Source organism: Urocampus carinirostris, chromosome 3 (assembly GCF_059441175.1).
Source record: "Urocampus carinirostris isolate Australia breed hairy pipefish chromosome 3, RoL_Ucar_1.0, whole genome shotgun sequence".
Lineage (NCBI taxonomy): Eukaryota > Metazoa > Chordata > Actinopteri > Syngnathiformes > Syngnathidae > Urocampus > Urocampus carinirostris.
This window is the reverse complement of record NC_142351.1, coordinates 1461011-1476638: the sequence shown is the minus strand read 5'-3', so window position 1 is coordinate 1476638 and position 15628 is coordinate 1461011. Positions and strand designations below refer to the sequence as shown.

General features: G+C 46.2%; 2 protein-coding genes across 3 annotated transcripts; both read left to right on the top strand.

Moving 5' to 3' along the window:
* The first annotated feature begins 1239 nt into the window (after nucleotides 1-1239).
* Nucleotides 1240-15313, top strand: LOC148368250 (uncharacterized). Of its 2 annotated transcripts, none has more exons than XM_088330200.1 (4): nucleotides 1240-1458; nucleotides 2550-2642; nucleotides 5820-6101; nucleotides 12564-15313. In XM_088330200.1, the coding sequence occupies exons 1-4, from the start codon at nucleotides 1398-1400 to the stop codon at nucleotides 14033-14035; spliced, it is 1908 nt and encodes a 635-aa protein (XP_088186326.1). In that variant the 5' UTR covers nucleotides 1240-1397; the 3' UTR covers nucleotides 14036-15313. The 2 variants fall into 2 exon arrangements, with proteins under 2 accessions (XP_088186326.1, XP_088186324.1); XM_088330198.1 differs by having other exon boundaries at nucleotides 5820-6104.
* Nucleotides 6164-7159, top strand: LOC148368251 (uncharacterized). The gene is made up of 2 exons (XM_088329639.1): nucleotides 6164-6620; nucleotides 6661-7159. The coding sequence occupies exons 1-2, from the start codon at nucleotides 6164-6166 to the stop codon at nucleotides 7065-7067; spliced, it is 864 nt and encodes a 287-aa protein (XP_088185765.1). The 3' UTR covers nucleotides 7068-7159.
* Nucleotides 15314-15628: the final 315 nt, after the last annotated feature.

Below are 15628 nucleotides of genomic sequence, written 5' to 3'. Positions count from 1 at the left end.
TCGTGGCGTGGTTGCATCGAAACACGTTGCATCATCGTTTCAAGCTACATTACTTTACTTTAAATTCGTGTTTTTTATATATACTTCATTTAGCACAATTTATATACGAAGATAGTTCATGAAGGCAACTCATATCTAGCAAAATATGCATTTTTTTAATCCGAACCAATATTGGGCACAGCTTACCTCCAGCACGATGTTATTGAGCCGAAGGTACGGCAAGCGCAGAAGACCATAAAGTGGCAAACCAAAAAGATGGCCTCACAGCCCATGCCTTAACAGCAGGGTTACTTGAACTGGATGACTTTCAATGACTTTTGGATGACTCCGATACCAAATATGCTCATAAAAGACAAAAGAAACTCAATAGGAATCAAATGATGACTCCCAACACGCGGTAAGCTTTCTCTCCTGGCTTTGATCTCCGGCAAAACGAACATCAAATGCGACAGAAACAAAGTGAAAATAAATCCAAACATCATTTTTGCGTTCCGCGGATTCCGTTACTCCCCCAGCCTGCACAAAATGGAGTCATTTTATTCCTATTTAGTTTCTTTTGTTTTTTTCCTAGCATATTTGGTTTTGGAGTCATCCAAAAGTCATTGAAAGTAATCCAGTTCAAGTAACCCTCCCCAACCCTACTTAACAAATGAAGGTGGTACCAACATTTTTAACAGCAATGCAACAAAAACACGGATTTTATGAGAATTCAAAAAAAAAATCAATGAAATCAAATTTCAACTCTGTTGCACCAGCAGGTGGCACTGTTGGACTCGTCATTGCAGGACACTTAAACACAAACTTGTCAACAATATTTCAGCAGGAATTTCAACAGAACAAAACTTATGAATGCACACGTTACTGCTTTTTCTTCTACCTTTTTATAATTTCTTTTTTTTGACATATATTTCCTTAACATAGTCGTTCACCGGACGAATCGAGTTATTTTGTCGCCGACCTATCTCGTCTTCTATGTGTTTTCTGTTGCTGCGTTCCCGAAAAGACGACAACTGAGTTTTCCAACCTCCGACCAGGAGAAATGCTATGTACTCCAACTTTTCAACCAGGACCTTACACCTCGAGTGTCTTTCTGATTATATTTCCCCGGTTGAGGGTTAAAAAGCCCTGACTTCCTAAATTCTTAAGACACTTTTCGGTCGTATCTTGTAGAATTTCCCGAAACACCCATTTTAGTGAAAGCAGCATGTGATCCGTGCTACGTGTACCCACAATCCACTGCGGTGGGGTTTGGAAGGAGAAGGTGTCATGGCTGCCGAAAAAGAAAATGTGGAGAAATTCCTCTAGTCGACTTCAAACCACGTCAACTCGACAGAAGTATCACTTTGTGGTCCCTTTTAACCCCGAGTTGGAGATATTTTTGTTGAAATTCGGAGAGAATGCGCTCCAGTGAGGAAGGACCGCGACGAGAGGACGCTTTTTCCAAGCAGCTCGGGGAAGGTTGGACATTTTTTTTGCTTCTGCTACAATAACAATGCTTTCCAAAAATTTGCAAAAGAATTGAAATTCAAATACAACTTTTTTTTTGCGTTTTACAGTAAACGACTCGTTTTTCACCTCCAGCAAATACTAAAAGTGCAGGAAATCAAATGAAGTTTAGCAGCAACTGGTATGAAGTCGCATCCAAACTTTATATATGTATATATAATTTGTAACCGCGGTGTAGCCGTCCAACCTAAGATCCCCATTCGGGCTGGACTGAATGATGTGGCTTTTAATACAGTTGCTGCAATGAATGAGTCACACACAAACGTGGTTTCCGATCATTGCTGGCTTTCAACACTATAAGGGGAATTAGCATTTTAGCACAACATGCAACGTCCGGCAAAACTAACACAAAAGGCGACAGAAAGAAAACAAGAATAAATCCAAACAGCCTGACAACTTCAATCACATTACTGTACATGTAGAGACATTTGTCAGCTAAGGTTTTAATGTTTACAAATAACTTTTTTCGGAGCACCGAAAGATTCGTGGCTTACCGTTAGCGGCGCACTGTAGAGTGCCAACAACCCCCGCCTTCCAATCACAGAATCAGAATCCCAAACTTTACCCCATACCAGCAGGTGGCGCTGTTATAGCAGCCCTTTCACACACAAAGATCGTAGGTCGTGGATGGGAACGTCCCAAAAGGGGACAAAGCATGTGCCAGGAGCAAGATAGCGACTTTATTTTAATCATCAAAGACGACAAAAAGAAATGTATCCTCTGATGGCAGCTAGATTTTTTTTTCCCTTCGGGGGTACTGGAGAGGAAATAAATAAGGCTTTGGAAGTGCTTGAAAAGTGCTCCTAATTGGCCATGAAAACCATGAATGAACCCTGTTTCCATGACTTTCCGTATATTTCATGTGCGGTCCCTTCCCAAGGTTTCTTCATTTTCCGCATCCTGGTCTTTTTTTGAGTTTTTCCTTGCCCTCTTGTAGCTTTCAGATCAAGTTGATGTTACAATGGTGTTCTGCGCATTCCTTTTGCGAGTTTCTTTCAGTGAAGGCGTCACAAAAAAAATGCCATTTGACTTGTGTTTTGCAGACATCGGTGAAGAATATCTTCCTACTGCGTGGCAGGAACCAGAGTGTCCAGGAACTGTTTACAAGATACTCCAAATTGTGTTGAACAGAGCAGGTTGGTGGTTTTACTTTCCGCAACGTCCTTATTTTGGAGGGAAAGTCGTTGGGCGTGGCCCCAAAAATAATGATCATGCAATGATCGTGCAATGATCATGAAGTCATTAACCTAAAAGTATGGATGGATAAAAATAAGTGATCTTTAAGTTTAAATAAAACCAAAGTCATATTCTTTGTTAATCGCAAGGCAAATCAAGATTTAGAAGTCAAAATGGATGGTGTTGCAATAGAAATCAGAAAGGTTTAGGGGTGATAATGGACAAGAAATGAGGCTGGAAAACACACATCAGACACATCCAAACGAAAGTTTTTAAAGCATTTCAATTATGAATAAAGCCAAATTCGTTTTAAACTATAATGCATTGTATTTATGATATTGTTCTGTCATACTTAACATCTTGCGCAGAAGTCTGGGGCAATCATGACAAAAGTTCAGTCTGCAGTGATTTTTTTTCCATAATCTACAATCGCTTTCATTTGTCTCTCCATTGTTTGATGTCAGGGGATTGTGGTTTCAGGCAGGACACTGTCATCATTTTCTTTGCTAGCAGAAGCATAACCTTTAGTATGTATTTCTGTTGACCAGACAACAATTCCCGCGCTGATCTACAGAACGAAAACCTTAACATTAGTTTCAAACTCCAGCTTCGACCGTATTTTGGAGCCATGAAATCGGTTAAAACTTTGCAGCCCAAACCCTTGTTTGTAACCCTATTCCTAACCGTGTTTCATTTGTAACCCGAGCTCTCAACCCTACATTCAGTTTAGAACCCTAATATAGAACTCAAACCCTATCTCTTAACCCTAAGGTTACACCTTACCATCTGTAGACTACCGGGAGTGCCTCTCCGTTAAAATTGACCTTGAATCATTCAGCATCACATTGCCAACATGTGTTATCTTAGTTATTTACAGGTAAGTTAAGGAAGTTAAGCTCCAAAAGTGAACGTTACTATGACTAGAGCCCTTTGGACACCATCTAACAATGATGTAAGATTGACAAAACATAAAAACTAGCATGAAAAGGCCACTCAACTGCCAGTGCACAAACACGGAGGATGTGCTGGGCACCCTATGATGCGGCAGGGGTAAACCAGCGAAAGCTGTCGGGCCCTGCTGTTGTGTCGCCCTGACCCGAGTGACACGGCCGCTTTCTGGTGTCCCGTTTCATCCGGAGGGACGATAGCGTGACTGACTTAGGTGCCGATGTGCCTAACTTGTTTGGGCTATTGGGTTGGCCACTAGAGTACGATAGTGAAGAGGAGAACAGATGTGCAAAGGAGTGGCTAGCTATAAAGAACTGCCCGTAGTGCAAAAAAATAAAACAGGGTCATGAGATGCAGTGTAGACTTACTATGCAGTATGTGTATGATTGACACTTTAACATGCTAATGGCCAGGGGGACAAAACTATTGCGGAACCTGCTGGTCCTGCACCGCACACTGCAGTACCTCTTCCCAGAGACTAGCAGAGTGAACAGTCCACGATGGGGGTGAGAGGGGTCCCTAATGATGTTCTTGGCTCGGGATAGGCAGCGCTTTTGGCCAATGTCCTGAATGGAGGGGAGAGAAGTCCCTATTATTTTCTCTGCCGTCCTGGTCACACTACTCACACTACCCCGGTCGGAGGCTCTGCGGCCTCCACACCACATAGAGATACAGCTGGTCAGGATTCTCTCTATGGTGCCCCTGTAGAATGTGATGAGGGTGGGTGAGGGCAGGTGGGCTCTCTTCATCCTCCGCAGGAAGTACAGGCGCTGCTGTGCCCTCTTCACCAGTCAATTTTTAATAATTCCTCCACTTGAGTCGGCTCCTTACATATTTTCACCCATTCGTCATGTTTCTGGAGGTAGTACCTTGGTTGCAAATAATTGTAAAATTCATTTTTAGGCAGGTCAAATTCTTGTTTGAGTTGTTCCAACGATTTCATTTTGTGCTCGTAATTATGTTTAGTATCCTGCTGATATCGTTTGGGCCCCGTTTGATCCATTTTCATTAATCCCACTATGATTTTCTGCATTCTTTTGGCCAGTATGCTTGTAAGAATTTTGAGATGGTTCGAAAGTAAAGTAAGTGGTCTCTAGCTTTCACACGATATTGGGTCTTTTCCTTCTTTGTGCAAGACTGTTACGATGGCTTCCGATTTGGGGGGATCTCCTTTTGTTGGCGCAGAGTTAAATACTTTATGCAGTACCGCTGTTAATTCTTCCTTAAAGCTTTTGGAGAACACCCCCGGGAATCCATTCCTTCCTGGTGATTTATTTCTTTTGAAGTTGTCTTGTATTTCCTGTTTTGTAATGGGGCGAATCATTTCTCATGTATGCCAAGTGTTGACTCCAAGTCCTCCCACTTTGTTGCTCGTTTGTCGGAGGAGGAAGGCTACGGATTCTTCTGGTCTCGTCGTTGGCTCCTCGGTGTTAGCATGTAGCTCCTCCATGCCTTCCAGCCTCCGATCCAGCGACATAGTGCGCTCCAGAAGTTCTTCTTTTTCAAGTCTTGCCACGGCAATCTTGTTCCCGCCGGCTGCTTCGGTATCTGGTTAGCGTCTCTTCTTGCACTATCGGCACTATGGTAAATAACACAATACAGCTTTATTTATATCTGTACACTGAAGGACACTGAGGGAAACTGTGGGAGTCAGATCCATCGACATTTCGTTCTGTATACACGTGTACTAGAATGACAATAAAGTAGATCTGAATCTGATCTGAATCTGAATGTTCTCGCCTTCATTTGGGGATTTCGCGGAGGATGGCGGAGTCGCGTCCCTCGTCGACCGATGACATTCCTTCTGCTCTTTCGGTCTTTTTCTCCTTAGCGCCCGTTTCCTCAACAAGTCTCCCCTCCTTGACCGTGTTTTGTGTTTTTCTTTGATATGAGTCACAAATTGTAGCCTTTCTGTCTTTCTCCTAGTAAGTATTACATTAGACTGTGGTGATTTTTGCCCGAGCGACTTTCCTTGCTGCCGTCTACCTCATAGCGCCGTCGAAAGTCCCTCCGGCCCCTTTTTATCCTCTAAAAACGAGCATTTAATTTCCAGAGGCCTAATACTTACTGATCAGCCTTTAGAATGTTTTTTACGTTTTGGCACTTGGGGACAATGCTTTTAAAAACGTTACGTTACGGCACTGAACGAGTTGAGGGCAATGCAAATAAACGTGACTTGTGTCTTGCAGACGTCGGCCGAGAATATCTTGCTACTGCGCGGCAGGAACCAGAGTTGCCTGACATTGAAATTGAGGAGGATCTGAAGCCTTATCAGGTTAAGCAAGAGACAGAAGATGGGGAGCCTGTTGAGGAGGACGATTATTCAGTCTTGCCAGTGACCGGGGTTCGTTCAACCGTCGAAGATCAAGGTCAACCTGAAGATAACGGTCGGCAGGAGCTTCTAAGCATCAGCTCCCGTCAACACGTGGAAACGGAAGATGACGACACGTCTCGCTCCGCAAACGCTGAAGGTGGTAACACATGTTCCCAGTGCGGGAAAACGTTCCGAAACAAGTCTTATATAAAGTTGCATATGAAATTCCATGCTGGCGAGAAGCCTTTTTCCTGCTCAATTTGCGGTAAAAAATTCACTACAAGTGTAAACTTAAAAATACACACCAGAAACCACACTGGTGAGAAGCTTTTTTCTTGTTCAGTTTGTGGTCAAAGATTCACTAAAAATGAGAACTTAAAAATACACACTAAAACCCACACTGGCGAGAAGCCTTTTTCTTGTTCAGTTTGTGATCAAAGATTCACTAACAGTGGGAACTTAAAAGTACACACTAGAACCCACACTGGCGAAAAGCCTTTTTCTTGTTCAGTTTGCGGTCGAAAATTCACCCGAAATGGACACTTGAAATCACACCAACTAATACACGATGGTGAGAAGCCTTTTTCTTGCTCAATCTGCGGTCAACGATTCACTTTAAATAAAAACTTAAAAAGACACACCAGAACCCACACTGGCGAGAAGCCTTTTTCTTGCGATTATTGCTAGTTGAAAACTTTGAAACTTTGAAACTTGTTCAGTTTGTGGTCAAAGATTCAATAACAGTGGGCACTTAAAAATACACACCAGAACCCACACTGGCGAGAAGCCTTTTTCTTGTTCAGTGTGCGGCCGGACATTCACACGGAATGAGAGCTTAAAAATACACACTAGAACGCACACTGGCGAGAAGCCTTTTTCTTGTTCAGTGTGCGGCCGGACATTCACACGGAATGAGAGCTTAAAAATACACACTAGAAGGCACACTGGCGAGAAGCCTTTTTCTTGCTCAGTTTGCGGTCAAAGATTCACTTCAAGTGGGTACTTAAAAATACACCAGCGAACCCACACTGGGGACAAGCCTTTTTCTTGCTCAGTTTGCGGTCAAAGATTCACTTCAAGTCAGAACTTAAAAAGACACACATTAACCCACACTGAAAAATAGCCAAAAAGTCTCCCAAAAGGCATAAACAGGGACTTACACCTGTAGTTAAGTTATTTTGTTTTCTATTGCTTGTTTTAGGTTGCCCTACACAATAAAGAAACTCATCTCCTTTGACCTCCTCCTTGATCTGCTACCTTATCGTGGTGGAGGAGTTTGTGTGTCCCAATGATCCTAGGAGCTATGTTGTCGGGGGCTTTAAGCCCCTGGTAGGGTCACCCATGGCAAACAGGTCCTAGGTGAGTGGCCAGACAAAACGCGGATCAGAAGACCCCTAATGATGAGAAAAAACATTGGTCCTCGATTTCCCTCGCCCGGACGCGGGTTACCGGGGCCCCCCTCTGGAGCCAGGCCTGGAGGTGGGGTCCGCTGGTGAGCGCCTGGTGGCCGGACCCTTACCCACGGGGGCCGGCCGGGCACAGCCCGAAGGGACGACGTGGGACCCTCTTCCCATGGGCTCACCACCTGTAGGAGGGGCCAAAGGGGTCGGGTGCGCAGAGAGCTGGGTAGCAGCCAAGGGAGGGGTCCTTGGCGCGACGATCCCCGGCTACAGAAACTGGCTTTTGGGACATGGAATGTTACCTCTCTGGCAGGGAAGGAGCCCGAGTTGGTGCGTGAGGTTGAGAAATTCCGACTAGATATAGTCGGACTTACCTCTACGCACGGCTTGGGCTCTGGTACCAGTCCTCTCGAGAGGGGTTGGACTCTCTTCCACTCTGGAGTTGCCCGTGGTGAGAGGCGCAGAGCCGGTGTGGGCATATTAATTGCTCCACGGCTCGGCGCCTGTACGTTGGGGTTCACCCCAGTAGACGAGAGGGTAGCCTCCCTCCGCCTTCGAGTGGGGGGACGGGTCCTGACTGTTGTTTGTGCTTATGCACCAAATAGCAGTTCGGAGTACCCACCCTTCTTGGGGTCCTTAGAGGGTGTGCTTGAGAGCGCGCCCCCTGGGGACTCCCTCGTACTGCTGGGAGACTTCAACGCTCACGTGGGCAATGACAGTGAGACCTGGAGGGGCGTGATTGGGAAGAACGGCCCCCCTGATCTGAACCCGAGTGGTGTTTCGTTATTGGACTTCTGTGCTCGTCATGGTCTGTCCATAATGAACACCATGTTCAGACATAAGGGTGTCCATATGTGCACTTGGCACCAGGACACCCTAGGCCGTAGTTCGATGATCGACTTTGTCATCGTTTCGTCGGACCTGCGGCCGCATGTTCTGGACGCTCGGGTGAAGAGAGGGGCGGAGCTGTCAACTGATCACCACCTGGTGGTGAGTTGGCTTCGATGGTGGGGGTAGATGCCGGCCCGACCCGGCAGACCCAAGCGTGTTGTGAGGGTCTGTTGGGAACGGCTGGCAGAATCTCCTGTCAGAAGAAGTTTCAATTCGCACCTCCGGCAGAACTTCGCCCATGTCCCGAGGGAGGCGGGGGACATTGAGTCCGAGTGGACCATGTTCCGCGCCTCCATTGTCGAGGCGGCTGATCGGAGCTGTGGCCGTAAGGTAGTCGGTGCCTGCCGCGGCGGCAACCCTCAGACCCGTTGGTGGTCACCGGCGGTGAGGGATGCCGTCAAGCTGAAGAAGGAGTCTTATCGGGCCTTCCTGGCCTGTGGGACTCTGGAAGCAGCTAGCAGGTATCGGCTGGCCAAGCGGAATGCGGCTTTGGCGGTTGCCGAAGCAAAAACTCGGGCATGGGAGGAGTTTGGCGAGGCCATGGAAACCGACTTCCGAACGGCTTCGAGGAAATTCTGGTCCACCATCCGACGTCTTAGGGGGGGGAAGCGGTGTGCCATCGATACTGTGTATAGTGCCGATGGGGCGCTGCTGACCTCGACCCGGGACGTTGTGAATCGGTGGGCGGAGTACTTCGAAGACCTCCTCAATCCTACCGGCACGTCTTCCTCTGGGGAAGCAGAGCCTGAGGACTCTGGGTTGGGCTCTCGTATCACTGGGGTTGAAGTCACCGAGGTTGTCAAAAAACTCCTCGGTGGCAGGGCCCCGGGGGTCGATGAGATCCGCCCGGACTTCATTAAGGCTCTGGATGTTGTGGGCGTGTCATGGTTGACGCGCCTCTGCAACATCGCGTGGACATCGGGGACAGTGCCTCTGGACTGGCAGACTGGGGTGGTGGTTCCCGTCTTTAAGAAGGGGGACCGGAGAGTGTGTTCCAACTACAGGGGAATCACACTTCTCAGCCTCCCTGGTAAAGTCTATTCAGGGGTACTGGAGAGGAGGGTCCGCCAGGAAGTCGAATCTCGGATTCAGGAGGAACAGTGTGGTTTTCGTCCTGGCCGTGGAACACTGGACCAGCTCTATACACTCTTCAGGGTCCTTGAGGGTGCATGGGAGTTTGCCTGTCCGGTCTACATGTGTTTTGTGGACTTGGAGAAGGCATTCGACCGTGTTCCTCGGGAGGCCCTGTGGGGGGTGCTTCGGGAGTATGGGGTACCGCACAGTCTCATCCGGGCTGTGCGGTCCCTGTATGCCCGGTGCCAGAGTCTGGTCCGCATTGCCGGCAGTAAGTCGGATTCGTTCCCGGTGAGGGTTGGGCTCCGCCAGGGCTGCCCTTTGTCACCGATTCTGTTCATAACTTTTATGGACAGAATTTCTAGGCGCAGCCTTGGCGGGGATGGAGTCCGGTTTGGGGGCCTCAGCATTGCGTCACTGCTTTTTGCAGATGACGTGGTGCTGTTGGCTTCCTCAAGCCGTGATCTTCAGCTCTCGCTGGAGCGATTCGCAGCCGAGTGTGAAGCGGCCGGGATGGGGATCAGCACCTCCAAGTCCGAGGCCATGGTTCTCAGTCGGAAAAGGGTGGTATGCTCCCTCCGGGTCGGGGAGGAGGTCTTGCCCCAAGTGGAGGAGTTCAAGTATCTTGGGGTCTTGTTCACGAGTGAGGGTAGGATGGAACGGGAGATCGACAGACGGGTCGGTGCAGCGTCTGCCGTCATTCGGACCCTGTACCGGTCCGTCGTGGTGAAGAGGGAGCTGAGCCGAAAGGCAAAGCTCTCGATCTACCAGTCGATCTACGTTCCTACCCTCACCTATGGTCATGAACTTTGGGTCATGACCGAAAGAACTCGATCCCGGATACAAGCGGCCGAAATGAGTTTCCTCCGCAGGGTGGCTGGCTTCTCCCTTAGAGATAGGGTGAGAAGCTCAGTCATCCGGGAGGGACTCGGAGTAGAGCCACTGCTCCTCCGCGTTGAGAGGAGCCAGTTGAGGTGGCTCGGGCATCTAATAAGGATGCCTCCTGGACGCCTCCCTCGGGAGGTGTTCCGGGCATGTCCCACCGGCAGGAGGCCCCGGGGGCGGCCCAGGACACGTTGGAGAGACTATGTCTTTCGGCTGGCTTGGGAACGCCTCGGGGTCCCGTCGGATGAGCTGGAGGAGGTGGCTGGGAATAGGGACGTCTGGGCTTCCCTTTTAACGCTGCTGCCCCCGCGACCCGACCTCGGATAAGCGGAAGACGATGGATGGATGGATGGATCTCCTTTGACCTGTTGATATTGTGGTGAAAAAAAATATCTATATTGTCAAGTCATTTTTATTTGTATAGCCCTTAATCACAAGAAGGTTATTACACTATATTACACTGACTATTTTTCAGTCTATTATTGGACACTAGAAATGACACACAAGACCCGGTGCAAAGACTTTTGCCTGCTTGGTTTGTGGTCAAACATTTACTGAAAGTGGGAGACTTAAAAAAAAAAAAACATTTTCCCTCCCCTTTTTTAAACCACTGACTGCTGCCACGTCAAAAAAGCCACATTCATTCATTCACAGGAAGTGAGCAGACTCTCCACTTGTATCATAAAGATTTGAGACCCCAAAGTCTTCATACGGATTTAAAAGATTCATGATTTCCATATGCGACATGTTTCTTGGTAGATGATCTATTTTAGCTCTAGTCCCCATAAAATTTTGTCTTTTATCAATAATTATAATTATCATAACAACAAGATGGTTGGGTTGTGATGCGGCTGCAGTTGGTGGAATGGAGTGCAAGGTATCGCACGGAGTGAATCGGGGAAGCCAAGGTTTCGGGTGCTCTGAGGAGTCGTGGCCGCTTTGTCGTGTCCCGTTTCATCTGGAGAGACGAAAGCATGACCAACTTGGGTGCCGGGTCGGTCATGGTCCAAAATTCTTTGTTTGAGTTTTTTTTGCCATTTTCCCCCCTTTTTAAATTTCTGTTATTGTATGTGTTTGTCTTGCTGTCGGCCTCTTGAGGGATATGACCAAGGTGAATAGATAAATGTCCCGTGTTGCTCACCTCCCGGCCGATCGATTCGACAGCTGTCCTTCGACATAAGGGTGGGTCAATGCATTGTCACAATAAGATTGCGGACCTGCAGGTTAGCCTCCTCACTCTCACAGTTGTTTAGTGGTGAACATTTTCTCGGTGAACTGCTCATCATTTTCTGCCCTGAATGTGATCAGGGCTTTGGTTTGCTCCACAGTCTCTGAAACATTAGCCCGCATGACCGCATTCGACACAAGTTGCCCATTAACAGGCCGACAGGAAATGATCTGATGCGTTCCGCATAACGATTTCATAGTGAATCGACAATAACAAACCTGACGTGGCTGTCGGAGCCTTCTATTGGCCAGCGTCACATATGCTTTCGAATTTAGAATCGATAGAATAGAATTTAACAGGTACAGAATGCTGACCTCCCCTCCGCGTCAAGAATCGATTCGGTCTCACGTGTTAGCATCATATTGTAAAGAAAACGGGACGCGCGGAATCGTGCGCAGTAAACACGCGCAATGACATATATCCGTAACGTTATCGTGACTATGCCGCTTCAGCGACCGGCGTTTTGTCCGTGTGGATGTGAAGGCACGACTCCTTTAAGATAAAAACGGGGCTAAACCGCGATCTTCCGAACAAATTAAGGTACTCGACGGTTTGGAGTGCCAAGAGTCGTTTCTGGCTTTTTTGGTCGATTTGTGCTCTGTGTAAAGCAGCCATTGGGCAATGTTCATGTTTTGAGGCAACGATAAGGTTTTCCGTTGCGTTTATGTCCAAGACATCTCGATGTGTTTTGTTTCAAAAACATGCATAGTTGTGAAAAAGGACTTACATTTGTGCGGTTCCTTTCCCGCCATGTTTGTTGATATTGAAAATTTGTCTTCTGGGAAGTGACTTTGTTCTTAGTCGGCTCCTGACCTCTTTCCATCCGAAGTGGTTCTTTTGAGGGTCAAAGGGGACTTCTCCCTCGGACTTTAGAGTATTGGGACACGTTACATTTGCACATGCACGCGCAAAAGCAAGTGACGAGGAAAAATAGCGAGAGAAAGTGGGAAGAATGGGACGCAGCAAACAATCTGAACAAAGCCACTCTTGGCATCTAGTGAAGATTTCATTCCCAGAGGCCTAATACTCACTGTTCAGCAGCGCCTAAGCCTTTAGAATTTTTCTTACGTTTTGGCACTATGGGACAATGCTTCTGAACGAGTTGAGGGCAATACAAATAAGCGTGACTTGTGTCTTGCAGACGTCAGCCGAGAATATCTTGCTACTGCGCGGCAGGAACCAGAGTTGCCTGCCGTTAAAATTGAGGAAGATCTGAAGCCTTATCACATGAAGCAAGAAACAGAAGATGGGGAGCCTGTTGAGGAGGAGGATGATGTTCCAGTCTTGCGAGTGACCGGGGTCCGTTCAACCGCCGAAGATCAAGGTCAACCTGAAGATCAAGGTCAACCTGAAAATAACGGTCGGCAGGAGCTTCTAAGCATCAGCTCCCGTCAACACGTGGAAACGGAAGATGACGACACGTCCCGCTCCGCAAACGCTGAAGGTGGTAACACATGTTCCCAGTGTGGGAAAACGTTTCGAAGCAAGTATTATATAAAGTTGCATATGAAATTCCACGCTGGTGAGAAGCCTTTTGCCTGCTCAATTTGTGGTAAAAGATTTACCATGAGACAGACCTTAAAAGTACACACTCTAACGCACACAGGCGAGAAGCCTTTTTCCTGCTCAGTTTGTGGTCAAAAATTTGCCCAAAATGGGCAATTGAAATCACACAAAAAAAACCACACTGGTGAGAAGCCTTTTTCTTGCTCAATTTGTGGTAAAAAATTCACTACAAGTGGAAACTTAAAAATACACACTAGAACCCACACTGGCAAAAAGCATTTTGCCTGCTCAGTTTGTGGTCAAAAATTCTCACAGAATTGGAGCTTAAAAATACACACCAGAACCCACACTGGCGAGAAGCCTTTTTCTTGCTCAGTTTGCGGTCAAAGATTCACTAAAAATGAGAACTTAAAAATACACACATTAACCCACACTGGCGAAAAGCCTTTTTCCTGCTCAGTTTGTGGTCAAAGATTCACCCAAAATGGGCACTTAAAAATACACACTAGAACCCACACTGATGAGAAGCGTTTTTCTTGCTCAGTTTGTGATAAAAGATTCACTAACAGTGGGCACTTAAAAAGACACACCAGAACCCACACTGGCGAGAAGCCTTTTTCCTGCTCAATTTGTGGTAAAAGATTAACTTCAAGTGGGTACTTAAAAATACACCAGCGAACCCACACCGGCGAGAAGCCTTTTTCTTGCTCAGTTTGCGGTCAAAGATTCACTTCAAGTCAGAACTTAAAAATACACCAGCGAACCCACACCGGCGAGAAGCCTTTTTCTTGCTCAGTTTGCGGTCAAAGATTCACTTCAAGTGGGTACTTAAAAATACACCAGCGAACCCACACTGGGGAGAAGCCTTTTTCTTGCTCAGTTTGCGGTAAACGATTTGCCCAGAGTGGGGAATTAAAAAAACACATTAGAACCCACACTGGCGAGAAGCCTTTTTCCTGCTCAATTTGCGGTCAAAGATTCACCCAAAATGGACAATTGAAAGCACACACATTAACCCACACTGGGGATAAGCCTTTTTCTTGCTCACTTTGCGGTCAAAGTTTCACTTCAAGTCAGAACTTAAAAAGACACACATTGAAACACTGAAAAATAGCCAAAAAGTCTCCCAAAAGGCATAAACAGGGAATTACACCTGTAGTTAAGTTATTTTGTTTTTTACCGCTTGTTTTAGGTTTCCCTACACAATAAAGAAACTCATCTCCTTTGACCTGTTGATATTGTGGTGAGAAAAAAAAATAATAATAATAATAATTTCCTTGTATTGTCATTCTGTGTAACAATGTACACAGAACGAAATGTCGATTGCACCTGACCCGTTGTAGCGAGTCGATGCAGCCGCAGCCAACAGAGGGCGCCGCCGACCACTTTTTAAGTCTTAGGAATGACTCGACCGGGACGCGAACCCCGATCTCCCAGTCTCAAAGCGGGCGCCTTACCATCTAGGCTACTGAGCTGGTATATCTATATTGTCAAGTCATTTTTATTTGTATAGCCCTTAATCACAAGAAGGTTATTACACTATATTACACTGACTATTTTTCAGTCTATTATTGGACACTAGAAATTACACACAAGACCCGGTGCAAAGACTTTGGCCTGCTTGGTTTGTGGTCAAACATTTACTGAAAGTGGGAGACTTAAAAAAAAAAAACATTTTCCCTCCCCTTTTTTAAACCACTGACTGCTACCACATCAAAAATGCCACATTCATTCACAGGAAGTGAGCCCACTCCCCAGTTGTATCATAAAGATTTGTGACCCCAAAGTCTTCATATGGATTCAAAAGATTCATGATTTGCATCTGTGTCATATTTTTTGATATATGATCTATTTTATCTCTTGTCCCCATAAAATTTTGCCCTTTATCAATAATTATACTCATCACAACAATAAAATTGACCTAGGTGCCCAGGGTTGGGGCCTGTTCTCACCAGAGCCCCAAAGCTTGGAGAGCCTTTGGTTCTCTCCGTCCCTGTTGTTTGGATGAGAACAATCCCCTTGAAGTCCGTTGCCAAAAGAGATAGGAACCTTTATTTCCTCATCTTTCTGGTTGGCCATGTGCTCCTTCTCACACACTCCTCCCCTGAGGGACTTTTTTTGTTCTCAAAAATACACAAGAATGGTCATGCAACAACCTGTCTTTAGTATTTTTGGCAAATATCCCATGTTGGCACGCTAAGAAAACAATCCCATATCATTGAAATGGGTTTATTATCTTAAAACCGGGTGCATTGATCATTACTGTTAACCTGTTGCATCATTTCTTCCACTTTCCATCACTGAGTGCTTGTGTCAATAATGTGCTTTATTCTTTCGTTTGATTCCATTTTCTTTGTCCTGTGAATAAAACATAGTTTAATCAAATCAGACTGCATTATTTCTGGGTCGATGTTATTTTTCTTCTGAACTGATCACTATCCATATCAACGAACTCCAAAATCGATCATTTAAAGTTGTGTTTAAAGTTGCATCCTTCATGATAAATGCTAGTCGCGGGCTATTTCAAACAAATTTGTGTCGGAAACCGAGAGCACCGCCTGCTGACCGAATTGGTAACCACCAACTTAGATTTTGAACCAAATAAATATAATTGAAAGCCATGTGGTAATGGGTTAGTATTATGGCCATGAAAGAGTCTGAAATCACGTTACTTTTGCCAGAATCGAAACTTAACTCTGT